The sequence below is a fragment of the Pteropus medius genome, unplaced genomic scaffold, assembly GCF_902729225.1.
Source record: "Pteropus medius unplaced genomic scaffold, Ma_sr-lr_union100, whole genome shotgun sequence".
Lineage (NCBI taxonomy): Eukaryota > Metazoa > Chordata > Mammalia > Chiroptera > Pteropodidae > Pteropus > Pteropus medius.
This window is the reverse complement of record NW_024344253.1, coordinates 3577860-3603661: the sequence shown is the minus strand read 5'-3', so window position 1 is coordinate 3603661 and position 25802 is coordinate 3577860. Positions and strand designations below refer to the sequence as shown.

General features: G+C 36.7%; 1 protein-coding gene and 1 pseudogene across 2 annotated transcripts in view; one reads left to right on the top strand and one right to left on the bottom strand.

Moving 5' to 3' along the window:
- Positions 1-1005: 1005 nt before the first annotated feature.
- The window catches only part of PALMD (palmdelphin), a 42724-nt gene continuing 17927 nt past the window's right edge, over positions 1006-25802 (bottom strand). The window contains exons 3-8 of one of the 2 annotated variants that reach the window (XM_039869553.1): positions 24052-24176; positions 8998-9112; positions 8834-8867; positions 8599-8712; positions 5829-6923; positions 1006-1547 (exon numbers count right to left, since the gene is read on the bottom strand). In XM_039869553.1, the coding sequence (XP_039725487.1) occupies positions 1504-1547; positions 5829-6923; positions 8599-8712; positions 8834-8867; positions 8998-9112; positions 24052-24176 (1527 nt within the window). In that variant the 3' untranslated portion in view covers positions 1006-1503. The remainder of the gene's footprint in view (positions 1548-5828; positions 6924-8598; positions 8713-8833; positions 8868-8997; positions 9113-24051; positions 24177-25802) is intronic. The other variant, XM_039869554.1, reaches the window with a different exon arrangement.
- LOC120608029 (uncharacterized) lies at positions 4660-4778 on the top strand (annotated as a pseudogene).

Below are 25802 nucleotides of genomic sequence, written 5' to 3'. Positions count from 1 at the left end.
GTTTACACAGCCTCCCCTTGCAGACTATAACTTTTCCATTCTGAACCATTCAATCATTCATTCATTCATGCATTCATTCATCTATTGATCACTTAGTAGGTGCCAGACAGTGTTCTAAGAAACATTCGTGTACAAAACCAAAAACCATTGCATTAATCACAAGGATGGCAGAGGTGTAAAAGAATGTGCAGTTTTTTCTGACAATCAGTGGCATGAAAGGGAAGGAATGGAGCCCTTAGACCTGGGATTGACGTATTCATGTGAAAATGTCTCTGAAATTGAATATCCAGATTTCCCAGAACATTCCAGGCCAGCAGAGAAGCTCTTTCCTCTAGGAGAACAACTGCCCCTTGCAAACAACTCATCTGAAACTGATGCTTTGCAAGGTAATGCTTGTCCTCATCATGATCTGCTTCTTTTTACCTTATTGCCTCCATGCCAGTAACTGAGGTAAGAAATTGTCATAGCTTCGCCAGGGAAATTTAGTTTCTGCCCTGAAAGACTTGTAGGACCTGAGTAGTATGCACTGGCGTGATCCAAGGGAAGATGTGTGGGAGTGGACTTTGAGGGTGTTGGGTGGAGGGCAGGATGGTAGGTAGAGTAGGAGAGAATTGGCATTAGGATATTTTCCTTCAACTCAGGATTTAACATCCTGGCAAGAATACTTAGGAATGACATGCTGTACACAATCTTATTAACTTTGAACATTGGGATTCTAACCATTTACCAGAATTGGCCAAACATTGGATGAGATTTGTGTTTTTTGAGACTACGGAAAGTCCTCTATCCAACGACCTTATGTTATAATCAGTCCTCAAACAATGGGATTCACAATGAAATGAATGAAAGAATATTTCAAGAAGAATGAACATGCCAGTTATCATCTGTAAGGTCATGTACACTATCAAGATAATTCAATCCAGTCCTAAAATATAAAGGCAATTACTGCATGAAACTTTCAGATGTATGCAAAAAGTCTGAAATTTCTACTAAATCAATTGAATTGATCTTTAGTAGGAGGATGTAGTTGTCTAAGCCTGTTGAAATGGGCTGGCGTGTTTACTTGTCAGATTTGAAGTTGCATGTTTCTGTGATGAGTTGTAATGGCTTCCTATGATCTCTCATTTGTATTAGCAAAATTACAACATCAGTTAATAGAATATAGTCAGGATATTTTAAATAACTTTATTCTTAAATGTAACAAGCTCTCATTAGAAATGCTCTGAGATCAATACAATAAAATATGCTGATCTCCCCCACCCCCCTTCACTAAATCGTGTCAAGTAACTGGAAAAGTTAAGCGTTTGTTCTCCTTAGCTTTTTTGGAAGTTTTTTTTACAAATAATGGCTATTGCTTATTCATATGACTTAATATGGTTATACTATAGTTTTTGGATCTCAAAAAAAAAAAAAAAAAAGAAAAGAAACAAATATCCAGAAGAGAAAGTTGCAAACATTTCTTAGTTTCTTCTCCAAAGGATGTTTATGTAGGTGGTACACCTCTTAGATAACTTTTTTCCCCAGCTTTGCCATTCTCATCCTTAAAGCTGCAAATTAAAGAAAGAAACAGAGAGTTATAAAAAAGACTTAATTTTCACTCTAAATGACCATTTCATAGAATGCAGGAAAGTTGAGACATACCTCAGACGATTTTATCCAACAATGTGAGCATTGTTTTAGTAGCACAAAAAGATAGTAGAAATAATAAGCTATGGTTAACTTAGGGCAGAAGCAGGTTCAGAGCTAGAAGGAACCTATTGCTATAAAGATTAGAAAAATTAGTAGAGCAAATACAGCATAAGTTGAGTAAATATAGGATTAGTACACAATTTCAATTTTAGCCATAGATAAATTCCCTATACACAATAACTGTGTTTTGTGCATATTTTTGAGCTATGCACTACTGGAAAAAAAAAGCATTGACACAGACTCTAATTCATGGTTAGGTTAACTCATCAAAGTTGGTTATACCAAGGGGCTCTATCCTTGGATATAGAATGATAAAAACAAAATTTTTTTGTAATGAAACAATATGAACCAGTAATTAAGAGTAGGAGTAACTGTAAAATGTCTGTCAATGTACAAATACTTTTTAAATTGAAAACATCTTATTTTGAGCATATTCCGCTGCTAACGATATACTGGATTTAGAAACCATTTTTAAAAATGTAGATTTAGAATTTATAACATTCTCTGATATTCTGGTATCATGCCCTTAATGTTTAGGACTTCAGAGTATAGCTACCTCAGTTATGTTCCAAAAGTTGAGAGATGCTTTCAAGTCACTGATCATTACATTCATGTGTAATATAGCTCAAGAACTAGCTGTTTAACTGATTGCAAAATTTTATTGAATGAAAAAAAAAAGGAAGACATATTCTCTCATTTCTCAGCCATATGTTGTCTATTAACCAATGAAAAGACCGTATCTCTAAGAAGCTCTTGTTCACAAATATGAGAAGGGATGGGAATCCGATACTGTAGTAAAACCACGATCATTTTTATGGTCATTCTACTTATATGAAATGTTTTCATTTAAATGAATCCAAAGAGAATTATTTACTTTGGAACCTTAAGGAGAATGACCATATCTAGTGGTCTAGGATCAAGAATAGTCTTTGAATTTAGGATCAGCTGAGAGAATTTTTTTTTTTTCTTTGTAGCCAGGAGGATGGTCTCTATTGCTGGGAGATGTTGGATGGTGAAACCCGAGGAGAAGATTTGCTTCCACAGGAGGTGAACTAAAGGCAGATAGCAAGACTTTATTGTTTTACTTTTAGATTTTGTGGACCTCTTTTTTGCCCATTCCTAAAAAGAGAGCAGGGCAAAGTCCTCCCTACAACTACTTTTCAACTTAAGATTCAGTAAAGCAGGCACATCCCATGTGCTGTGGACATTCAATGACTCCTTAAAGGCTATCCTGGATGTGTGCATCTTCAGGAGTGAGGTAATCCAGTAACTCACTGTCTCATTTCTTAAAGGGGAACAAAGAGTTCTGTATTGTTAGAGTCTGCCATTCCTTTCTTTAGTCTTATGGCAAATAGATGATGTGAATGTCAAGTAGATGTGTGGGGCTAGAGCATGTCAGCAATGGGATCGTCCTTAGGTGTAGCAGTTAATAAACCTGGGCAACCAGCTCTCCTTTTTACTTCTCCTTTCTGCTCTTCTCTGACCTCTATCTCCTCTCCCCATAGCAATACAGACTCATGGTTTTGGCTGGTTGAACTGGGTAGAAGAAAGCTTGTCTCCTTCATCTTACTATCCCTTGGCTCCTAACAGTTGCCACAGGTTGACAATTTTGGCACCAAAAGCATGTGATTCCCCCAGAGCTGAAATTCTCCACCTCTTCATCCTGAAATGCTACTGACATCTCTAAGAGGGGAGAACAGAGCTAGAAGTACAAGAATAGGTTGGTGAGGACTGGCATTGAAGTGTCTGGCATTGAGTTATATATTAGAACATGACCCTCATATTTACATTGGCTGATGAACATAACTTTGCATAAATTTTCTCGTCATGTCAACCCTGTTCAAATTTTCGACAAAATATCTCATCTTTAGGATCTCCAACCTCCACCTTCCCCCATCTTGCTTCCTCCTTCATGCGCTTTTCCAAGTTAAAATTTGCTCTTAAATAAGGCTTTGATAACAACGTTTACACTAAGAGAAAAGAGATTGATAATTTTTAACTATCATACTTACCAGAAATATTTATATTTAGTAGGGGACCTATCCTATCAAAAAAGGAGTTGACTGAAGTGGTGGATTTTCAAGTATCATCAATAGGCATTTTAGGGGATTGAGGCAGAAGCTCAACGTACTTGGTGCTTGTGAAATCGAGGTGCATAAGTGGCTAGATAGTCTATGTATATGGATGTTCCCTGAGGGCATATGTCAAGATGATATATTTATTTAAAAAACTCATTTAAAAACATACCAGCTCTGTAATTCATGAACTGAATTGGAAAACAGCAATGTAAAACAGTACCATAATGGAAGGCAAGGAATTTGGAGCATTCTGTTTATAAGATGCTTTGACTGATAGCACAGAACTTTGTATTGTTACTTTGTCTGGAAGACGTCTTCCTGTTTTCATTATTTTGGTTCAATGGCATGATTAGTGTTGTCTAGAAACATTAGTCACTTCCTGTCTTTTTCTATGAAGTAAATGTGTTGACATGGGTAGGGAGAAGGAATAAGGGTGTTCAGGAGAAGCTGGCTAACATCCAAGTTCTAAAATGAGAGGTTTTATGGTGGGTCATATCACTCGCTGCTCTTGATCATAAACTGTGTTCCTCTTTTTTAAGTCTTCTGAGTTGTTTTAAAAATGAATTTAAGATGCAAGGTGTAGTCAGCAGACAAAGCTCATTCTCAAAACAAAAAGGAACTTTCAGTTTCAACAGATTTCCATTGTGGATGACACACCATTTGACTCTGATTTATAGGAAGATAATATAAGTGTACAGTTAGCAAGAGATTAGAAAGTCTTCAGATAATTAAACTTAAAAACGGTAAGCTGAATTTAACTACTTAAAAGACTGGAAGAGATCCATTTTATTGTAGTTTTGGCAAACCAAGACTGGTTTTATTGCTTGCAGAGGAAGAAACTTTCCTGAAGTGTGCAGGTACTACCACAGTCCCATAGAATTATCAAGTTCTAGTCTACGGCCATGCCACCCTGAACAAGCCCGATCCCGTCTCATCTCGGAAGCTAAGCAGAGTTGGGCCTGGTCAGTACTTGGATAGGAGACCACCTAGGACGACCAGGTGCTGTAGGCATAAATAATAAAAAACAAGGGATTGTAAGCTGACAAGGTCCTTGCAAACTGTGAGGTCAACCAAGGGTTGCCTCACCTAACAAAAAAGGAATTATCAAGTTCTGCTTCCTGGATTAGCTAGGATTTAATACTTATTGCTTTTTAATAAGAATTTTTCTATTAGAGACATTGAAAATTACTATCCCTTTCATACATCCAGTATCTGTATGTCTGGGTAATTTGAGTATCTCTTTAGCCAAGGTAAGTACAGCTATTATAATCAATTTTGTCAGATTCTTATTTATTCTTTATAAATGATGAGTACAATACAATATTCAAGTGATAACAAGAAATCTAAAATTGATGAGCTATCACTTTTGTAGCAAAAAGTGTTATTTTCCATTCAATGCTATGAAAGATAGATAGCTATAAAACTTCATAGAGAATGAGAAATGTAAATAGGTAGAAAATAGAAAAAATAAATTTCCTAAGTTAGGAAAGACTATGCAAAACTAAATCTTATAGATAATGTAAGATAAACTAACATTCAATTTTAAAATAAAGAAAAATTAAGGAAATAAAGTTGATAAAACTATAAAAGTATAGAGAAACATAGCAAAGTAATAAAATAGCGCACTGAAAATAAAATTTGTTTCTTTTTTCTTGCAAAATTAAGGCAATTTGTTAACTTATGTAGGAAGTTTTAAATCAGAGAGAGGCACAAAAATTCAGATTCTGGAGGAAAAAGATATGATATTAATGACCCAACTTATTAGTGATCCAAATATATTCACACATGATGTTATACCATGACAGAAGAAAAATTTCAAGTTATTAGAGTCAATTGATACAATATCTATCTAAACATGGCAACAATTTTTTTCATTTCTTTATCTTTTGAATGGACTGAATTGCTTCACTTATGGTAATAAAAATATCAGCTTTAGTAAAAAATCTTAGTGTGTATTAGTCTATGAGGTGGTCAGAAAAGCTGAAAGCAAGAGGGTTTGTTAACAACACAGAGATTTTCACATGACTAAACAGCAGTGGCAAGCCTTGTCATTTTTATTACCTGTTAGGGATGGATCCTCAGTTCCATCTCCAGCTGTCTGAACACCCAGTGGAGAAGGGCGGACAGGGCTGCCTAAGCTTTCTTCTTGCTCTTTCAGGGATATGAAATTTTTGTGGGGAGATTGATGGCTTGCGTTTTCATGGGGATTAACTTCTGATCTCTTTCTAGGAAGTGGTGTTGGTTTAGTAGGCTGGTAAACCTGACTGTGGGGAGCTGTGGGATGGTAGGATGGTTTCTCAGTTTCTCCTTCACCCTCCTCCTCATCGTCAATCACAACCAGCTCAGCGTGGATGATCCCGTCATATCCTGTCAGAAGCTTCTTTTCTTCTTCATCGTCTTCTGCCTGCTGATACCCCATGAAAATCATCGTCACGGGTTCTCTATCATTCATGTCAGAGGGCAGGGAATGAACGATATTATATCTCACATCTTCCTCGTCCTCCTGGCAAGTGGGAGCAGAACCCTGGCATTCTGACTTGCCAACGAATGCTTTGCTGGGACTGAGTCTCGCCTTTGAAGGGGGTGCATTCTTGTCTTGCATTATGTTCGACTCTTCCCAAGGAGTCACCAGCCTCTTTTGTAGGGTGCAGGGCATCTCCTCTGCTTGCTGAGTCATGGATCGGGGATGGGGTATTGGTCGAACAGGACTGACATGATTGAAGCTGTTGCTCCTCTCCTCTGTAAGTCCATTGTCCATATGGTGTATGGGTTCACTCATGTCATTACTCAGTCCATTAGCTTTCATCTTTATCCTTTCTTGAAAGTTTGGTCCAGGGGTCACCTTCTCTCTCTGTGGAGTTGTAGGCCTGCAAAATGGATTGGCATATACAGGCTCATGATACTCTGTTGGGGATTTAGAGTTTCTCTCCGAAGCTTGTCTTAAAAGTTCCTCTACCTCAACTGGGGCCAGGCCATCGGTACCATTGAACGGTGGGCTGTGATTAGAGCTTACTGCGTATACTGACTTTTGCCCGTCATCATAAACTTTTATTCCTGTACCTTTAAAGTCATCTGATGGGAGAGGTATTGAAGACAGGACTGTACTTTCTCCAGTCTTCAAGTCTTTTTTAACTTTAATTTCCATGGCATACAAAGCTGTTGAGAGACAAATTTGATCTTTGATTTAGTTAATTTTTTCACTTATAAACTCATCTGCTTTCACAGTGTTTATTTTTATATCAAGTATACCCTTTGATTGTTTTATGGGATGTGTACATTTTTAAAATTTCTGATTTTATTTAATTACATAATGACTAATACTGTAATTACATGTTTTTTTTATGTAAAGATGTATGAAATTAGTGAAAAAATGGGAAGAATTGGAGAAGGAAAGCTGATTGGAGAAGAGAAGCTGATAGTTTCAAATAGTAAGGATTTTTAATGGGGACCCAAAAGATATCTCCTTCCTAATTAATAGATCCAGCAATTTATACTCTTTTACATTACTCAATGGGAGGAATCAGATCTTTTTTTTTTTTTTTTTTTTTAGTTAGAAGAATAGCTGCAAAATCTGGCGGCATGACCATAGGTAAAAGTCTAGCACAGTACATATATTTTTTTAAGTTACATCCTTGCTGTATAGACCAGCAGCCTGTTGAACTTATAGCGGGTGGTTCTAAAGTTTTCACATTAGGGAGATCGTTTCAATGCAGAGCTGGCATTAAAGAGGGAGGGAGAAGGCTAGAATCACATGCTTCTCCTTTTGCCTTATGTTTCTTTTCATTTTCACTCCCATTTTCAAATAGAGCAAGGGCTAAAAATAGAGCACTATCACTATCAGCTGTCCTGAAACAACTGGGCTGGAGAGAACTGGTTGATTTGGGGGAAGCTGGGATCTGCTTCATGGTCCAGGCGAGATCCTTATGGCTGGAATTTTAACTGGCGTAGTAAAGGCAACAGGACTCGGGCGGAGCAATGTGGCAATGCTTGCGTTTGTTGTTCTCTCACCTTCCTTTTGAACCCATCTTGCATTTCCGATCTTTGCTTGATGGTTCTTGGCATTGGCTACCCAAATCAAATCGCAGTGCCTCGTCCACACTCTCCCTATCCCCCTTCTCTGTTTTACTCTTCTCTTTAGCATTTTCACTCCTTAACATGAAATATTTTATTGATTTACCTAATTTTTTGTCTATTTTCTCCCTTAGAATGTCAGCTCCATGAGGGCAGAGGTCTTTGCTGTTTTATTCACTACCGTATTCTTAGTACAAGAACCGAGCTCGGCAATATAGTACATGTTCACTACACAGTTATGAATGAATAGCTACTATCTGCATATAGAGTGTAGCTTCCCTTTCTAGTCTAAAATGCAAAGGTTTTTGCTCTGCTCTCACATACGCCTTCATTTTTCTAGAGGCTTTGGAGTATTAACTCTAAAATCATTCCCACATGGAGGATAAATAATTCCTAGCCTTCCCAAGGAGAATATTTTTATTTTCATAAAGGATCTTAGTAATCCAAGAGAGAGTTTACTAGATGGAATATGTTGGAAGTGATATTTTTGAGCAGGGGAGCTTTGCTTTTAAGAGCTTCTTGTCTCCTTTAGGACTTTATCTCTTCTTCCTATCTAGTGGGCTGGGGAATAAAATACATGGAATCAACACTGTAACCCGGTTATCCCTATCTATGCAGGTGACTCATATTTTTCACAGAACTTTGTAAAATAAGCCATTGCTTAACCTGGAAGCACATGATGTCATAGCAAGTTGCTAACAACTGACATTGTAAAATCTGAATTTGAGAAACTGCCTTTGGAGGCAGATTTCTCATATACCTTTTCTATTTTGTTCATCATCTTCTATTCCATCATTTCTTTCCTTCCTTAATCTGGAAGGTATGTAGGATTTTGGAAGGTCAGGGATATTAGCATAGATGTCTTCAATTGACTCTGTAAAATTAATATTAATTCAAAATACATTTAGAATATGTTTACAATAATGTAAAAAATTTCAATGGGCTTATCAAAAAATATCGTAATTAGACATAGACTAGACTGCTCAAAAACATACCTCTTGATGTTTCTTCCTTTTCCACCTTCACAGACTATAAGAAAAAAGAATTCTTCATGATTAACACAGTTAAAAAATGAATTCTAAATGTGGATATACTTTGAAAAATTATTTGTGACTCACTTTGAGAAAAAATCATAGTTTTAAAATTACTTAATGCTCACCCTTATTATGTCCTCTGTTGTTCTCTCAATTGATTTTAGTTTCTTTAAAATTGCTTCTTCATTAGTTGAGATTTTCAGTTCAGCCTTTTCAAGATCTTGAATCTCTTTTTCAAGTCTGACAACAAAAAGATACACTTTTTATTGCTTAAGACATTACAAATGTAGAGTTCTCAAATATATCTATCTTCTCCATATATAAACTTTCCTCGGAACATTGCATGTAAATGTTCAGTTACCTTAAGAATGTAATATTACAGCAAACATCACATTTAGTACATAGAAAGCACCTAATACTTGACTTTATTTAACAATTTTCAATTTGTTTTTAATTATTATTATTTTTTTGACAAAAGGAATTCTTAGGTAAAGTATTTGACAATTGCCCCATTTTCTTCATTGCAGTTACTAATGTTACTTCCAAATGAAACAGAGAAATTTCTTTTATAGAGACTTAAGTTCATAGTTGAACCAAAAGGAATGGCATATCTACAGTTATTACTTAGTTCACCAGTTTTCCTTACCCAAGTCTCCATGTATGTTATTTGGAGAAAGCAGAATTATTTTTTCTAGCCAATCAACACTTTATAATATTATAATTATTAAACTTGATTTAATAATCATAGTTATTTGACACTTAAAAACCCTGCATATCCTAACATCGAGAATGACACCTTGTTTTAATTTCACAGTTTCCTAAGAGTTGCGTGAAGAGACGAAAATTAGACAAAATATAGTACAGTGGCCTCAGGCGCTGCTGTTTATAAAGACTACATTTTCTATAAAAAAAGAAATGTGACGCATGGCCTGACAAAGTGTAAGGAAACTTGTAGGGACAAAAAGACAGACATTCGAAATTAGACCATTGCAAACATTCTGAGCTGGTATCTTGACCAGCATGTCAGATTCAAGTTAACGCCAGAGTATGACATTATGACCTCTATCCTGCATAAAAACATACAGTCACTGGCATCCATGCAGTTAGCAAGGCTGGCACTTGGCAGACTTGAAACACACGTAGTTTCTCAGCCAAATGCTCTAAGCTCTAAAGTCAGCTGCCTCAGAGGATGGCTGATTAGATACAGCAGCTAGTCCAGGAGATGACAGCTGTGGGTATCAGTGTCAGCTAAGATATTTGTCAGTTTTCTTGGCTTCTTTAAGATGGTCATGGATCTGGCAGCTCAAAAATCACCAATAAAAGCCCGAGGTCTGGTCTGCTTGACCACTCTCCTCCTCATGGCTTAAGTTTCAAAGTTCTGACTTTGCTGGTGCCTCCGGCCATGGGTAGTTGGCCATTTATAGCTGAGGAGGTTTTCTTGTACAGCATAGAACTTTAAGTAAAATGTAGTACCTCTGATTTCTTAGAAGTTACTGAGATGTGACGGCCATCCTGTTAAAATCCTTCCACATCCATGGTAGCACACTAGTGGAGTTTTGGGAACATATGTTGGTTGGTAGAGTGGAAGGCTCTATACTAAAGGTCATAAATCTGAGTTATTCTGTTTCTGCTACTCACTATTTGTGAGAGCTGATTTCTTTAACTTCCCTGATGCTTAGTTTTATAATTTGTATAATGAGAAAATTGTACCTCCCTTACTTTATACAGAAATTTGCTGAAGCTAAGAAGAGATGATATATGAAAGCACATAGAATGTGACTGACATCAGATATAAATGTCATTATGGTATAAATATTAAAGATTTTCTGCTATACACTGTCTCTCTTTCCATGCTTTGTCTCACAGAGTCTTTTACTTGAAAGCATGTTAAACACAGTGTAATGGGGAGCCTTTGGGTGGAAAAACAGGGTGTTCAAATCTTTGCACAAGCAGCTCCTGGACCTCAGGAGCCATCTGTGGATCTGGGTTTGAATCCTGGTTCATCTGCCAACTTCCAGTGTGACCCTGGACAAGTCACCAGACCTTGCTAAGCCTAATCGTCTTCATTTATTCTTTCATTTACAAGTATTTAGCATCTGTTTTGTATCAGGCAATATCCTATGTGCTGGGGATATGACAGTGAACAAAACAAAGTCCCTGCCCTCAAGGTTTACATTCTAGTGGGAGGACACGGACGGCACACCAGACAGGGGCTGGCAACCCTTTCTGTAAAGGGCCAAATAGTAAATATTTTAGGCTTTGCAGACCACATTCAGTTTCTGTTGCATATTCATCTTTTTAATTTTTCCTTTTACAATCCTTCAATAATATAAAAACAATTCTTAGCTTGTGGTTATTCAAAAATAGACTAAGGGTATATTTGGGCCTGGGCTGTAGTTTCCTAACTCCTACAAATGTGTGTATGTGTATGTACATATAAAATGTATATCTATATCTTAACATACATATTTACATATACACACGTATATATACACATAATACGCAAATGTGTATGTGCCCATACATTTATTTATGAAGAAAAATATTTCCATGAAAAAGTAGAATAAGGGGTATAAATAGAAGAATAAGGGGGGCAGAGAGTGCTTGGGGGGCACTAACTTAATAGTTTGGTTAGGGAGAGTCTCTCTGATAAAGTGTTATTTGAGTGGAGACGTGATGGAAATGAGGCAGGGACTCATGAGAGTTTCTGGGGGATTGTGCTTCAGAGGGAAGAGTAACTAACTATAAAGCTTAAAGTAAGAGCAGGGGGCTCAGGAGGGGAGCGGTGGGAAGTGAAGTCAGAGATGGCTGGCAACCAGCTCATACAGGGCCTTGTGCATAGGAAGGCCTTTGGGGAGCCATTGGGAGTTCTGAGAAGAGGAGAAACATGCTATGATTTGAAATTTAAACAGTTACATTGGTCGCTGTCTTGAGAATAGACTGGAGGGGCAAACATGGAGGTCAGCTGTTGTAATAGTCCAGACGAAGATAGCTTAATCCATGGTGGTTGCCATCAGAAGGGTGGGAAGTGATCGGATTCTCGGATTTCGGAGGAGCTGCCAGGATTTGTTGATAGATTGCACGTGAGGTATGAGAGAAAGAGATGTCAAGAGTGATTACGACATTTGTGGCCAGAATAATTGGAAGAATGTGACTGCGACTAGCTGAACAGAAATCTGGGAGAGAGAAGAAAGGAGATTGATGGGGACGTATTAAATTTGAGACAGTCAAGTGGTGATATGTAGAAAACAGGTAGATATAAAAGTCAGAGCTCAGAGAAGTCTGGGTTTGGGAGTTGGTATTTATAGACATAGGAGTGGATAAGTTTTCCTAGAAAGTCAGAGATTCCAAGGACTGAATCCTGGGCCAGTTAAACATTTAGAGGTCTGGGCAATGTTAACTCTTTCAAAGGGTTTAATAAGGAATAAAAGAATTAGTGAGCACTCAGAAAATGCTAGTTTCTTTATGTCTCTGCCCTTTCTGTTCCTGGGGTACAGAGATAGAGCTCTTGGTTGGCCTGGCCAGTGACAAGGAATTAGGAAATGCACTGAGATTTGTAGTTGTTTTCCTCTGCAGAAAGGCCCATGGGTAATGGAATATCATATTATTTTCACAAATGTGTTTCGACTAATTGTGTATACACATATATATTATACATATGTATTATATACGTGTATATATACATATATATGTATATGTATATACCCATACACACACACACACACACACACACGCATATGCATATATAGATGTAGATGTAAAACATTTTTGTTTTACATATATTTGTACATAGGTAAAACTTTTTTTTTACATGGAAAGTTTTTAGGGAGGTCTCTGGGGCATAACACTCTCACATGCACCTGCTTATATCTCAGCCGATGGATTAGAATTTCTGTAAGCGCTGCCATCCCTATCTTCAGAAGGTGTTACCTTTCAGAAGGGAATTGAGCTCCTAGAAATGCTGATTCAGTTTGGCGAAAAACAGGCAGTAGAGAAATGTCCTTCCTGGTGCCTCCTGGGTTGTTAGGCGGGGCCTGATGGATGAGTTAGTACCTCTTGCAATTTCTGAGAGATAGTGGGCAGGCATCATGTGCCAATTTAGATAAGCAGAGTACATGAAAAAGGATTTGTAATGCTATCCATTATTGGAATCTTTCTTTTTCTTGCCTATTTGCTGGGGAGAAAGAGGATTATTTTCAAGAGTTCTGTAGGTGAAAGCAGGTGGCTTTCATTTCATTTCATGCACTGGTCTAGGAGTAAGCTCCCTTAATCATCATGAGATAATGTCCCCGATTCAATTCCAACATGCAATTTTTTGTCTTAGAAAGAAAAGCTCATAAAGGCTGGATGTGCCAAGAAGGGGTTGTTTCAGAATGCAATTTTTCAGCTGCTAAGGGCCATTTATTTCTTTCAGTTTTTGGTGGTGTTGACAAGGACTAACAACCTGATGGAGTTTGCCATTAGGGGCCAAATGAACTGGACTCAGGAGAAAAAAAAAATCAAAAGTTATGTCCTATTTGACAGCATTTCTCTTGTTAGCAATTATAACACTAACCATGTATTGAGCATTTACACTGTAGCAGGCACTGGCCTAATTAGTCCTCATGACAAGTCCCATGAGTACTGGTGATAGTTCCATTTGACAGATGAGCAAGCTGTGCACCTAGAAAGGCAGGTGGCCTGGAGGCTTGCAGGCCCGTGGCGTGAAATCGAGTCTCTGCCTATGGAGCCTGAGCTCTTAACGCCTTTCTAATTGGCCACTATGGAAACAAAAACTTTTAAACATGGATTCTTATGAACTTAGACAAAACATTCTTTTTGCTCAGCAGAATAAAAGGATTTCTTACTTTCTATGATAAAAGAAAGTGGAGATTGAAATGCTAGCTGCATTCTACCCACATGCAAAAGTGTGGACTCATTACGTATAAAGGTAATATTTCTGTCCTGATCTTTGTTAGGGCAATTTTGTTAAACTGGGAATTTCTCTGCTTGGTAGACTAGTCAGATGAGGATTAAAGTCCCAGGTTTTGTCGGATTTTTCTTTGGCTGCTTGAGTGCGGTTCTTAGAACAGTTCCTTCCAAGAGCCTGGGGTTCCCTAAGCTAGGGCCACTTTATAGTGAGAATTTCTTTGCTTAGACATGTGACTGTTGTTCAAAGTAATGGAAGCTTTAGGAATTAAATATAAAGCTGGCTAATGCAATTTGATTGTAATACTGCAGTTTAAATGTAATTACCAATGCTATATTTGAAATTAAGTTTATGAATGGTTTAGCTATATACTTTGAAAGCACTGACGAATTATTTGCATCTTGGGAGCCACACTGTCTCTCTCTCTCTTTTTTTAATTAAATTTATTGGGGTGACATTGGTTAATAAAATTATATAGGTTTCAAGTGTACAATTTAATAATATGTCATATGTATATGGCATTATTAAAAGCCCAGACTAAACTGAAAGAGGGCCCACGGTCATTTCTCTGGGATGGCCTGAGTCAGCAGGTGTTAGACCCAGGCTGTGCCACTACTGAAGTAGGTCTGAGACCAGCTGATGGAAGGGCTGGGAGACACTTCCCTCCCTATTTGGGGAAAAATAACAGTATCACAAAGGGTTTTCTTGGGGAGATAAATGAGACAATGTTTGTAAGTCTTTAGCATGTGATGTGACAAAAAAGGTGTTACTCAATAATAATTAGTTAGTCTGCTAGGGAGAGAAGGGCAGTCTCTGACAATCCCAGCAGAAGAGAAAGCCTCCCAGCTCCATTTGGGGATTTCATCTTCTACTTTAATATCAATGGTTTCAGAGCAAGCAGTGTGCTTGAACAGCTTCAGAAACACACTGTCCTTGAACATACTGTTCTAGAAAGAAAACCAAAACAGAGTTCCAGCATTATCAGAAATTTCATAATATTTATGGGGATGGTATCTATTTAATAAATGTTATCTATTTAATAAATGAAAGAATATGCTAGTCTGTTTTGACAACATGCTAATACCCCACCCTGCAATCCATTTCTCTTGTTCTTTTTAGTAATGGAACTCCTTGAGTTAATGCGACTCCCTGGCTACCCTGCTACAGACTGTATTTTCCAGTCTCCTTTGCATTTAAATGGTACCATGGGACTAAATTCTGGCCAATAGGATGCTAGCAGAGGTGACCTCTGCATTTTCACATCATATCTTTAAAATAGAGCTGTTTGTCCTTCATTTATCTTCCCCTTCCCACGCTGGAATGCAGAGGTAGTGGTGAACTGTCTTTGCCCACACGACCAAGGGCATCACTTAGGGAGTAGCAAAGTATCAGAACAAAAAGAAACTGGGTCTCTTGATTATTTCATGTGATGCTGCTGCTCTCCTCTCCTCGAATGTCTCCCAATTAGGGTTATTGTGTATGTGAGGGAAGTGAATCTTTCTAATCTTGTTCAAGCCACGGCTATTCTGGAGTTTTTTTAAAGCATCAAAACCAATTTGCTAATGATTATATAACCTTACGGGGATGAATTGCAGTGTGACCACTTTTATGAGCTTTTTCATAACTTTTTGCATTGATTTGCAGAATTATTCATTAGTATCTTACATTTCAGGTAGCCAGTAAAAATAGAAAAATAAATCAGTCTTTACTCCTAGTGGGTAAAGAATTTACATGTTTCTAGATGATCTATTAAATCTGACATAGTTAGTATTGACATTAGCTAGTTAATATTGGATGTCTAAAGTTCACAAAGCAAAAAGAAAATTTTGCAATAAATAATTTATTTTTTAAATCACAACTCATCTAAATGAATAGCTCTGGAGTTGCAATGGATGCTGTCGAGTACACATGGTTGGTGAGTTTAATCAGGTAGTCTGAACTGAAGTGTGTTGCTCATATGTTATGGGCAGATAAGTTATTACTAATGGGTCATAAGTAAAACATATTTTATCTTTATAGACAATTTGGCCAAGGATAGTGTCAAGCAATATTTTCTCAATAAAATTGAGAGTACGTAGTCTAGCAGAATATGGACTGTTTTGTTTATTTTTTTAAAACTGGAGTCCAAAAAATTTCATCAAACATTTAACAAATATATTAAGCACTTACTACACATCAGGCACATTTTATTCACCAACTGAAATAAAAGTATATCAAAAATGACAACGAATACTTATATGCATAGACGTTGGACAAGAATTTCCTCACAATCAATTTCCTTGCCAAAGGGCAAGTGTGAAATAAAGAAGATCTCACCTACCAGTGCAAACAGTCACATGCCATAGGTAAGCACGCCAGGGAATTGAAGGGCATTTGGTGTAGAGCAAACACAGAATTTGCCCTGTGCCAGATCTATTATGTCATCCTGAGTATTTAAGAACAGAATAGCAACATAGCATGATAGCTTCAGGATAACTAGAAGCAGAGAGCTAACCTAACAATATTGAAACAAGTGTCAGTGTGCTCTGATAATTGGGAACAGAGCAGATGTTTAGAAAAGATGAAAAATTTGTAGTTACATGTGGGCAGCTTTTGCATGGGTGAATCTCATCTCCTGATATCACTCAGTAAATATTAATAATTATCTTACGGCTAGATGATACTATCATCATTTGAAACTGTCATGTAGGCAGATAAGGTCAGAAGAGAATGATTTAGTAGAAAAGTCAGCTTTCTGAATCAGAATAATATTTTGTGAACTAAGGGTTTCATTTGCCATGAAAATTAAGAAACCAAACTGATTTTCAGGGAATCAGCCACTTTCATGTGCAAGCTACAAATGTAATTTTCAAATGAATGCAAATAAACGAGCACCCTGGAAGCTGATGTGGTATGGTGAATTGGTTAGTCATGGGCTTCTCAGATGCTTTGGCAGGACAGAGGCCGGTGTGTGGATTTTAATTAGGGCCTGTAGGGAACCTTGTAGTACATGCCAAACACTTAATAAGAGCCAAATAATTGTAATAATAATTCAAATTGACCTACATACGTGACATGAATTTCTCAAGTGACCTTCAAATATTGTTTAGTCAGGATATAGCAAGCTAACTGCAGATGTACTTATTCATGAATTTGGGAAGCCTTTTTTTTTTTTTAATAAGTTGTAGAGGAAAAGTGTTTTTAGTGAATAAACCACTTGTAACCATATAATGAAATGACAAAACATATTCAATGATGCATATAGCCAGTGACTCTCTCTATTAGACATAATTACTGCCTTTGTGCCTTATAATCCTTAACATTTTTCTTCAGTTGTATTATAGAGCAGCCACTGTATCTTTTACTTTTTAGCCACTTCATTTCTGCTTTGCTTCTAGTGTTAATTGTTCACATTTGATACCAAGAACAGGACTCTAGTATCTGAAGACTAATAAATATAAATTCCAACCTTAATATAACATGAAATAACTGACAAGGACCAGTAAGCCTTGGGCCATCTAAATGGACTAACTTTTGCCTTATGGCAGACAAGAGGCTTTGCAAGGGGTGGTGTGGAACTTTTCTGAGCCAGTAAATTTAGCCATGGAATCTCCTGGGGAATGAGAAATCTTTGGTCCTACGGCAGCAAAGACCCCTTTTCTCATTCAATAATCTCTGCCCTTGATCATTCTTTCTTTGTGGCCATGACCCGATGGATCGATCACTGAAACTAACTTCCTTCTCACTTTCTGGATTGTCCAGTTGCTCCTTGTTTCTTTACTCATGTCAAGACTGCCAATGATCTTTGTCATCTCTGCTAATGGTCATACATTTGTGTCTCAAGTAACTGAATATTATTTTGAATGAGATGAATAATGTAAAAGCACTTTGAAAAGTTAAAAGATCTAAAGAATGGTTAACACAAATAAAATTTTATTTTGAGAAGCTTTTGATTCTCAAATCTCCTATAGAAGACCAAAGATTACTTGTGGCAGGTTCTCAATAAATGTTCATTGAAATGAATCAAAAATAAGCCAGATGAGGCATGGTGGAAAGGGTCTGAAGTCAGAAAGATCTATGTATGACACATGGCTTGACTGTTATTAGATTTATAGCTTTCTATACTTAGCATTTTTATATGTAAAATGAGGCTAATTAGACTTCCCCAGAGAATTGTTATTCTCAAAATAATGCTTAGTACAGAATATGTGCTCCATAAAAAGTAGCTGTTACTGTTGAATTAAAGTGGGGGTAAGGGGCAGACTCTCAGAGATTATTCTCATCTACCTTTTACCTTACTACGGTGTTTGGCAGTGTTTATTCTGGGTAGCCATTTAAACCTTATTTCTATTAGCATATAAATGAGATTGGCAGGTATGGGCAAAAGGAATTTCTGAGAGTTGGGGATAAGGAAATAAAAGCACATGATGGAGGGGAAAAGGTGAGAAAGTAAAGTAGTGGCGAGATGTTAAAACATGCTATCAACAATTGGATCAAAAACCAGGAGCACCACTGCCACATGACTTTGACCTTGACTCCATAGTTAAGTGTTAATTTCTTTATTTTTAAAAAAATTTCAAATCTTTCCTTTTTAGTTCATTAATGTTCAAGTCATTGTCTAGTCTTCATCTGGTCCCCTTAAACTGGTGGTATTTTCAAATCCACCTTTCCATTCATCCGTCTGTCCATCCATCCATCCATCCATCCTCCCATCCTTCCATTGTTTATTCATTATCTATTTTTTCATTCATTCATTTATTAAGTTCTATATTTACATATTCCTACTATGCACTAGGTATTGTACTAGGCATTTATTGGGGGGGAGTATATAGATTTCTTCCTTTTTTGCTAGAAATTTGGTTACTTAGCTTCTTTTGTTGAATTAAAAAAGCTCATAAATTAAAAATAATCAGAATATCTGGGAAATTAAAAACAACAACAGATGAACGACTGCAAATCTGGTAAACCAATTAGTTAAATATGGAGAGTGAAAAACATTCTCGAAATGATTTTTGACTCACATAATTGCCACAGAATAATTTCTTGGGTGTTTCTAGGCAACAGAAAATTTAAGAAGAAGAAACAAATGGTGCATTTTTTCTCCTTTTTTCCCTCTTTTTTTTTTTTTCTCTTCTCTTCTCTCTTATGTTGTCACAAAAGAGCAGCTTGTCTCCCTCCCTGCAATGTGATGTTAGGTATCGCTGGTTGGGTCAGAGTAGGAAGGCAGAAGCAGTTAGTACGTGGTATTTTCATGCAGTATGCCTCGCTGTGTTTGATGAGACATTAGTTTTACTAAGGTACAATTGGCTTGCTCAGGCAAATGAGACCAGTAGGTAAGGGTTAAACTTGGATAGAAATAATAAAGATTTAAACTTTGATAAACCATAACCAGCAACAAAATCATTTCACCTTTATATTTCTACATTAATATTTTGGGTTCCTTTTTTTTTGAAATTAACTCTAGCCTACTATTTCTTGAGTTAACTAAGTAGATTATTGCTTTATATGATATTGAGCAGAATGCATTTTTTAGTATTCCATCCCCATTTGTGGAAGAATTTCCCGTAAGTCGTGTGGGATGGCCGTAGCTTCCGTAACAGTCCACTCCTCAGCTCTTCTTGTGTCACACAGTCACATAGAAATCAATGCTTCATATGCACCTTCCCATTAATACCATATGTGAAAGGAAGTTTCTAACTACTGGAGACAAATAAGCTTTCATTAAGTGAAGGCAGAGGGTCAGTAGGATATTTGGGAGTATTTAAAAAAAAATCCTTACTGGAGAACATTTAATCATAAGTAGATAATCCTTCTCAAAGAGAATGCAGTGTATTTGCATCATTCTCCTTGGCAGTTAACCTTTTGCATTTTATGCTTACAGCATTTCTGTCCAGTGCTCTGAATGCTCCAATCAAAGTCAGAGATCTTTGGACACAGTTCCAAGAGCAGCAAGTGTCTGGAGGGGGAGCCTGAGGCATGGCAATTTGACAGAGGGAGTCATGGAAACTGCAGGGCAGCTGGATAAGAAAGAGAACTTTGGATGTGAACAACATAGCTCCTTTGGACACTTCAAAGGGTGTTTGGGTGTGTTTTTTGGGTGTAGGCTCTTGGATGGGGGAAAGCAACAGAAGTGACAGAACAAGATTTCTAAGCCAGCCTATAAATTTATATACATGGGTGTTTGGAATGAAAAGTCAGTGCTGGATTTACACCTGTGACTGTGATTAGGAAGCAAATGGTTCAGTGGTCACCATAAAAGCAGGGCTCATTCGGGAGGTAAATTGAAATGCTATTTAAGTGAAGTGATTCAGAAGATGTTTAATATAGTTTTCCTCTGGGAAAAATATTCACTAATATTGTACTAAAGCTAACAATGTGACTCGAAGACAAAGCCCATGGAAGCGTACTTATTTTCTGAAATGTTGCCTCTCTTTGAAAGAAAAGATAAAAGGACAAATAAGCAGACATGCTTTACTCAAATGTTATGTGTGAGTCAGGGAAACTCAGTGTTTTTAATATGGTAGAGTCATATGGCTGTCTATACAAAAGGATGCTTATGAGAGTGAAATTGTAGCATGGATTGGAAATTTAAAAATGCTGTAAAAGGGTAGCTTTTACAGAATTTAACTTTTGTAAAATTATCTGCAATATCTGAGGCACAATTTATTTTTATTGTTAGGACTTTTAATTAGATTTTAAATCTTAGCCCTTAATTTTTTAGCTGTATGAGTTGGGGCACGTTAGCCTCTTTAAATGTCCGCTTCTCATCTTTAAATGTTATTTACCTCATAAGATGGTTATGAGAAATGAAATAATATATAATTACTATAGTGTCTGGTCTATAACAAATGTTCACTAAAAATTAACTCCTATTATTAGCATTTTAGTCTTCAAGAAGACTATCAATTATTTCTAAATTCTAGTTGGCTAATAATCTCAGTTTACTCAAAGAAAGAGATTTTTTGTACTAACCTAGAGAAATGAGAGATTTTAACCAAAAGATAAAAATTCTTTGATAAAGCTCTAGTCAGTGTCCTTTTAATTCCTTTTGACTCCTAAGAAGGAATAGTATCTAATATATTATTTGAACACCTACCATGTGTCAGGTGGAGGTTGCTTCCCTTAAAACAATCCTGTGAAATGTCTATAATTGTCCCACTATCACAGACGCGGAAACTGAGGCCCGAAGAGATGAATGAACATGGCCAGGCTTAAGCACTGTGGTCGGCAGAACAGGGATCTGAATGCCAAAGGTGAATTTTTTCGGTTCAACTCACAACACCGTGGAAGTAGAAGGAATGAAAACTTCACAGGCGAAGTCTGGCCCTGCTACACACTCTGAGGTAACAGCAATATTTCTATTTTGATGTTCCTATTAAAGTCTTATCTTCTAGCCAAGAGGCCTGGCAGATGGCAAATGTCACCCTTGAGTAGGCACCTAAGTCAAGTGATAAATGACATTCAGGGTTTGGGATCCTTTCTCTGCTTAGGGAAGGAGGAGGGCTCTGCCAGTTCAACTTCCTTAGTTGGCTTGGTGGCCATTCAGAGCTAACAGGAAAATGTACTGTATTTAGCTGGCAATAAAAGCTTCTTAAGCACAGTAGGTGGTTGTTTTGGAGAAAGATTGAATTTATAAAAAAGGAACCTGATTATGTAGCAGCTTTAGAAATATCTGAGAAGAAAATGTTCAGTTGTCAGGTAAAGCTGCTTTGGCAACAGGATTTCTACAATGCTGGGCAATGGCGCAGGCTGCTTACTACGGTCAAGGCACAGATATTTTTTGTCTCCGTGTGTCATATGTGGCTTCAGAACATTGTGTCCCCTGCACATTTTTAGGGAGATAAACATGCCATTATGGGTCACAGAGATACAAATTCTTTACTAACTTTTTGCAAATATATCTCTTAAGGACCATTCTTTGAACAAAACAATTTTAGGTATTAGTTGTTTTACTTTTTCCAGAACATTCACACCTACAGCTGTCTTTTAACTTTGCAGCAGGAGAGCACTGAGCCTGACTGGCTTTGAGGCCCAAGTTTGAGACCCTTTGTTGGATCTGTGACCTTAACAAGTTCCTCGTCCTCTCTGAGCCTATTTCCTCTTCGATGAGATGGAGGTATTGACACTTTCTTTCTAGGATTGCTGTGACTATTAAATGTACAAATGCTTTGGAAATTTCACAAGGCCAATTAAAAAGAACCATTACTGTTATTATTATCTATATTCAGGGATTAAAATCATTTGGTGTTAATAAAGGAGCACAGATGGGTTATTGACATCCTGAAGATCTAAAATAAATTGTAGTGAGATAGCAAAAATTGGTTACGAACAGACATGTAATTGGTGATTTAGCAAAGATATTAAAGGGACGTGGGAGTGTGGTCGGAGCTGTTTGGAGAAAGGAGAACCAAGGGACAGAACATGCGTCAAAGACTTCCTGGAAGAGAACACCATTTCAGTGCACAGAGAGTTGTGTGTGCAATCACTGTATAGGGTGCATAGGAGAGTCCAATGAGTTCGTCTCTGATCTGTCACTCTCTAAGTGTGTGAATTCTTTAATCACTTTGCAAAGAGTGAAGAGAACAACGCTTGCCTCAAAGGATTATGAAGATTAAATGAGGTGATATATGTAAAGTACCTGGAGGTAATATGGCTAGAAAATATGTTTTTCTCCTCCATTTCTTCTTCCTTCTCCCCCTCCTCCTCATGCTCCTTCTTATTCCTTTTTTTTTTTTTGGTCAGCTAGGAGTTTTAACTAGGCAAGCCACCATCAATACTACTAGAAGCTTCTGTGCTCTTCAGAGCATTCAGGCAAGGCCTGAAAGCTATCAGTAGAGTCCTAGTAAATTTTCTGGGATTACTCAGAATCTGCCCAAGCTTGTTATGGCATTTGAGTATATGTAGCCACTCCAATTATCACCAGGCACAAAGAAAGTTGTAGGCGTGCAGTATGTGGAAAGACCCCAGAGACAGGACTCGGGGGAGAGGCAGGGAGATGCCTGTGCAGAGCAAAGGGTTAACAAGGGTTGAATTCAGTACCCCTTCAGAGATACGGGTTCTGTGTTGAGGAATGAGGAAAGTCATCATCTGTTAAGTCACATTTTGGTTAGAAGCTCTTGCTAAGAGTTGCCTTATGAAGAATTAAGTTTTCCAAATTGTTGAGTTGATATATTGAGTTATTTTTAAAGTATTTGTTATCCACCATTTAGAAGCACTTTATATCTTTCAGCAAACAACTGAGGAGTTTATAAATGTAAAAATTTTAATTATAAAATACTTTTTAAAGAATTGTTAATTTAAAAACCATATAAACAAGAATGAATGCTCAATGATTTTAACTATTAAATATATAAGTGTATGAAATTAAACAAGTAAAATGAAAATCAGTTGAAAAAAAGGAAGCTTTTTTTCCATGTTGTCAATTTTTGGCCTAATGTGATCTGTTTGCATAGTTTGGTAAGTATGGACAAAATGTGGTCCCAGCACAGCTACTGGATATTTTTATCCTCCAGATCTTTTCCTATAGAGTCCTCTCTAAAGAGAATAAATACATAGCGAGTAAAGTTTGAAAGTTACCTATGTCTCAAAGATGTGTAGGCTTTAAATTATTGTTATTTTTATACCACAAGAAATCCCTTTTTTTCCATGTGTAGGTTAAAAAATGATTCTGACATTTCCCATGTCTCTTTGTTCCACGCTATCTATATTTTGTGATAATACTAATAATTCCATCTTATATTTGAGCTTTCCATTTTTTTTTCATCTCTATCACCTCATTTTAAGCCAAGACAATTTAAAAGCTTTACTTGTTTTATCAGAAGATGCTGACTCTGTACTGATTATGAATGATGGGGAGGGATAGACATCATGAAGTGAGGTCAACATCTGTGACCAAATGCGCACAGAAATAGGAGAAAATGTTGGTGAAGTAGTCCAATAGTGTTTCTCTTTCAACATATCACATTTATGACTGGTGAAGGTCTGGGAGAGGCATGATGGGGGGACAGTGTAAACATACCTATAGCAATGTTATCTGTCCTAAGGCAAAAATGAGGTTGAGGGATATGAAGAACAGTTTTTTGATAACTTGCCATGTATCAGGTAGATGCTACTAGCTTAGCATATATATTTTTAATCTGCTCAACAGCTCTAAAAGAGAGTTGTGTTTCTTTAGTTTTCATTAGAAATCTAAATCGAAGATCAGATTGTATCTCTAAAAATGAAAATGGCTCTTAAACATGCGACATGGGACAAAACCAAAATAAATGAAGTATCTCAGTGAGGGTCATACCTGAGGATACTTTGTTCTAGAACCTGGATCTGGTACTGGTCTTGTTGATTTTGTCTCTTCATCTCTTCCTGTTCTTTTCCATTGCTGATTCCATCTAGAAGCCATTTCTCCCTCAACGCCTTTTTCTGATATCAGGAAACATAAAGATATTTTCTTATATCAGTAAACAATCTCAAAATCTCTGATTTTCAAATCTGTGAATTTCAATAGTGGACATATTTAAGAGAAATTATTTTCTCGCACTACTTTGCTTGAATAAATCTAGACTTTTCATTCTTTCACTTTTCTTGACCTTCCAAAGACAGTTTTATGTATCTAAATTCTATTTAAGGGGTAGGTAGATGGAGTAAAAGGGGTCAAATATGTGGTGACAGAAAGAAATCTAACTATGGGTGGTGAACACACAATGCAATATAAATAAATGCCTTACAGTTGAATTGTACACCTGAAACTTACTGGATTTCATTAACCAGTGTCATCATAATAAAAATAAATAAATTAAAAAATAATGAAATAAAAAAATGGAAATTAACTAAATGAATATGAACTTAAAAAAATAGTAAATTCTATTTAGCTTTAAAGTTCTAGTTCAGGTTCTTTATCCATGAAAATCTCTGTCTTCCTCCTGGCCTGCCCCCCTTTCCCCCCCATTGCCCCATCCTCACTTTCAGAAAACTCTTCAGAGTCATGCAGCATGATATGCTTATGTACACTGCATGTTTCCTGTGTGTTCTTAGCAGTCATATAGGAACATCATCATGCGATGCTTTTCTGTTATTTCTTTGGTTGATGGAGGTATATCTTGTGAACTTAAAGTAAAAGGCTCCTTGAAATTAATGTGATATTTATCTCAGTGACAGTATACAGTGACTGTTCCCAAAAAAATCTTTTGAGGAACAAATTGGAATAGCAGACAAAACAGGAGATTGCTATTATATATTAAACAAATTCAATATTGGTCTTAGGCTATGTGGTTGATATTTATTGTTTTGCCTACCCAGTATCCCTTCTTTCTTCTGAGAATTTCCCCAATTCCAGATATCCAGGTTTATCCATTTCCAATAACGTGATGCGCAAAATTCACTGATCTGTCTAAATATTGGTGAGTTGATTTTTTGTTGACTTTAACAAAACGAAAAAGATGTGTGTTTCATAATATGGAAAGAAAATACCATTTCATGCAAATTCTTTCATGAATTTGCTTGCAAAAATTCCATTCTTGTGCTGAGCCTAAGAGGACTTAAAGCAAATGAAGAAGACTCATAAATTTCGGAGGGGATTTAGCTAGCATCCTGTTTCTGTCTCAAATTGAAATGGCTAAAAATCATTTTCAGAGTTTGAGATTCTCCTTTTTCTTTTTACCTTTGTAAAGAATTTGTTCAATAATTATTCATTGGGGATTCACCATGTCTAAAATGGTAAGGAGAGAATGGAAACTTTCTATTTTCTGAGACTTCTTTCTCTTACACCATAAATGAGAGCAAGTAAGAAGAATTTTTGTCTCTTTTCAAAGCATGCTAGAATTAATAACAGTAAAATATGTCTCTGAATTTAAAAAAATTAAATAATGTTGATTATGCTGGATAATTACCAAAGGATGGTTATTTTAACTAAGGTAATGGTTTTCAAATCATTTAAAAATATTACCCTGATTACAAATAAATATTATATGGAATTATAATTTATGGAATAGATGAAACCTAGACTGCTCTAGTTGAAGCTGGAAGCCTCAACTAGATGCACAGAACATA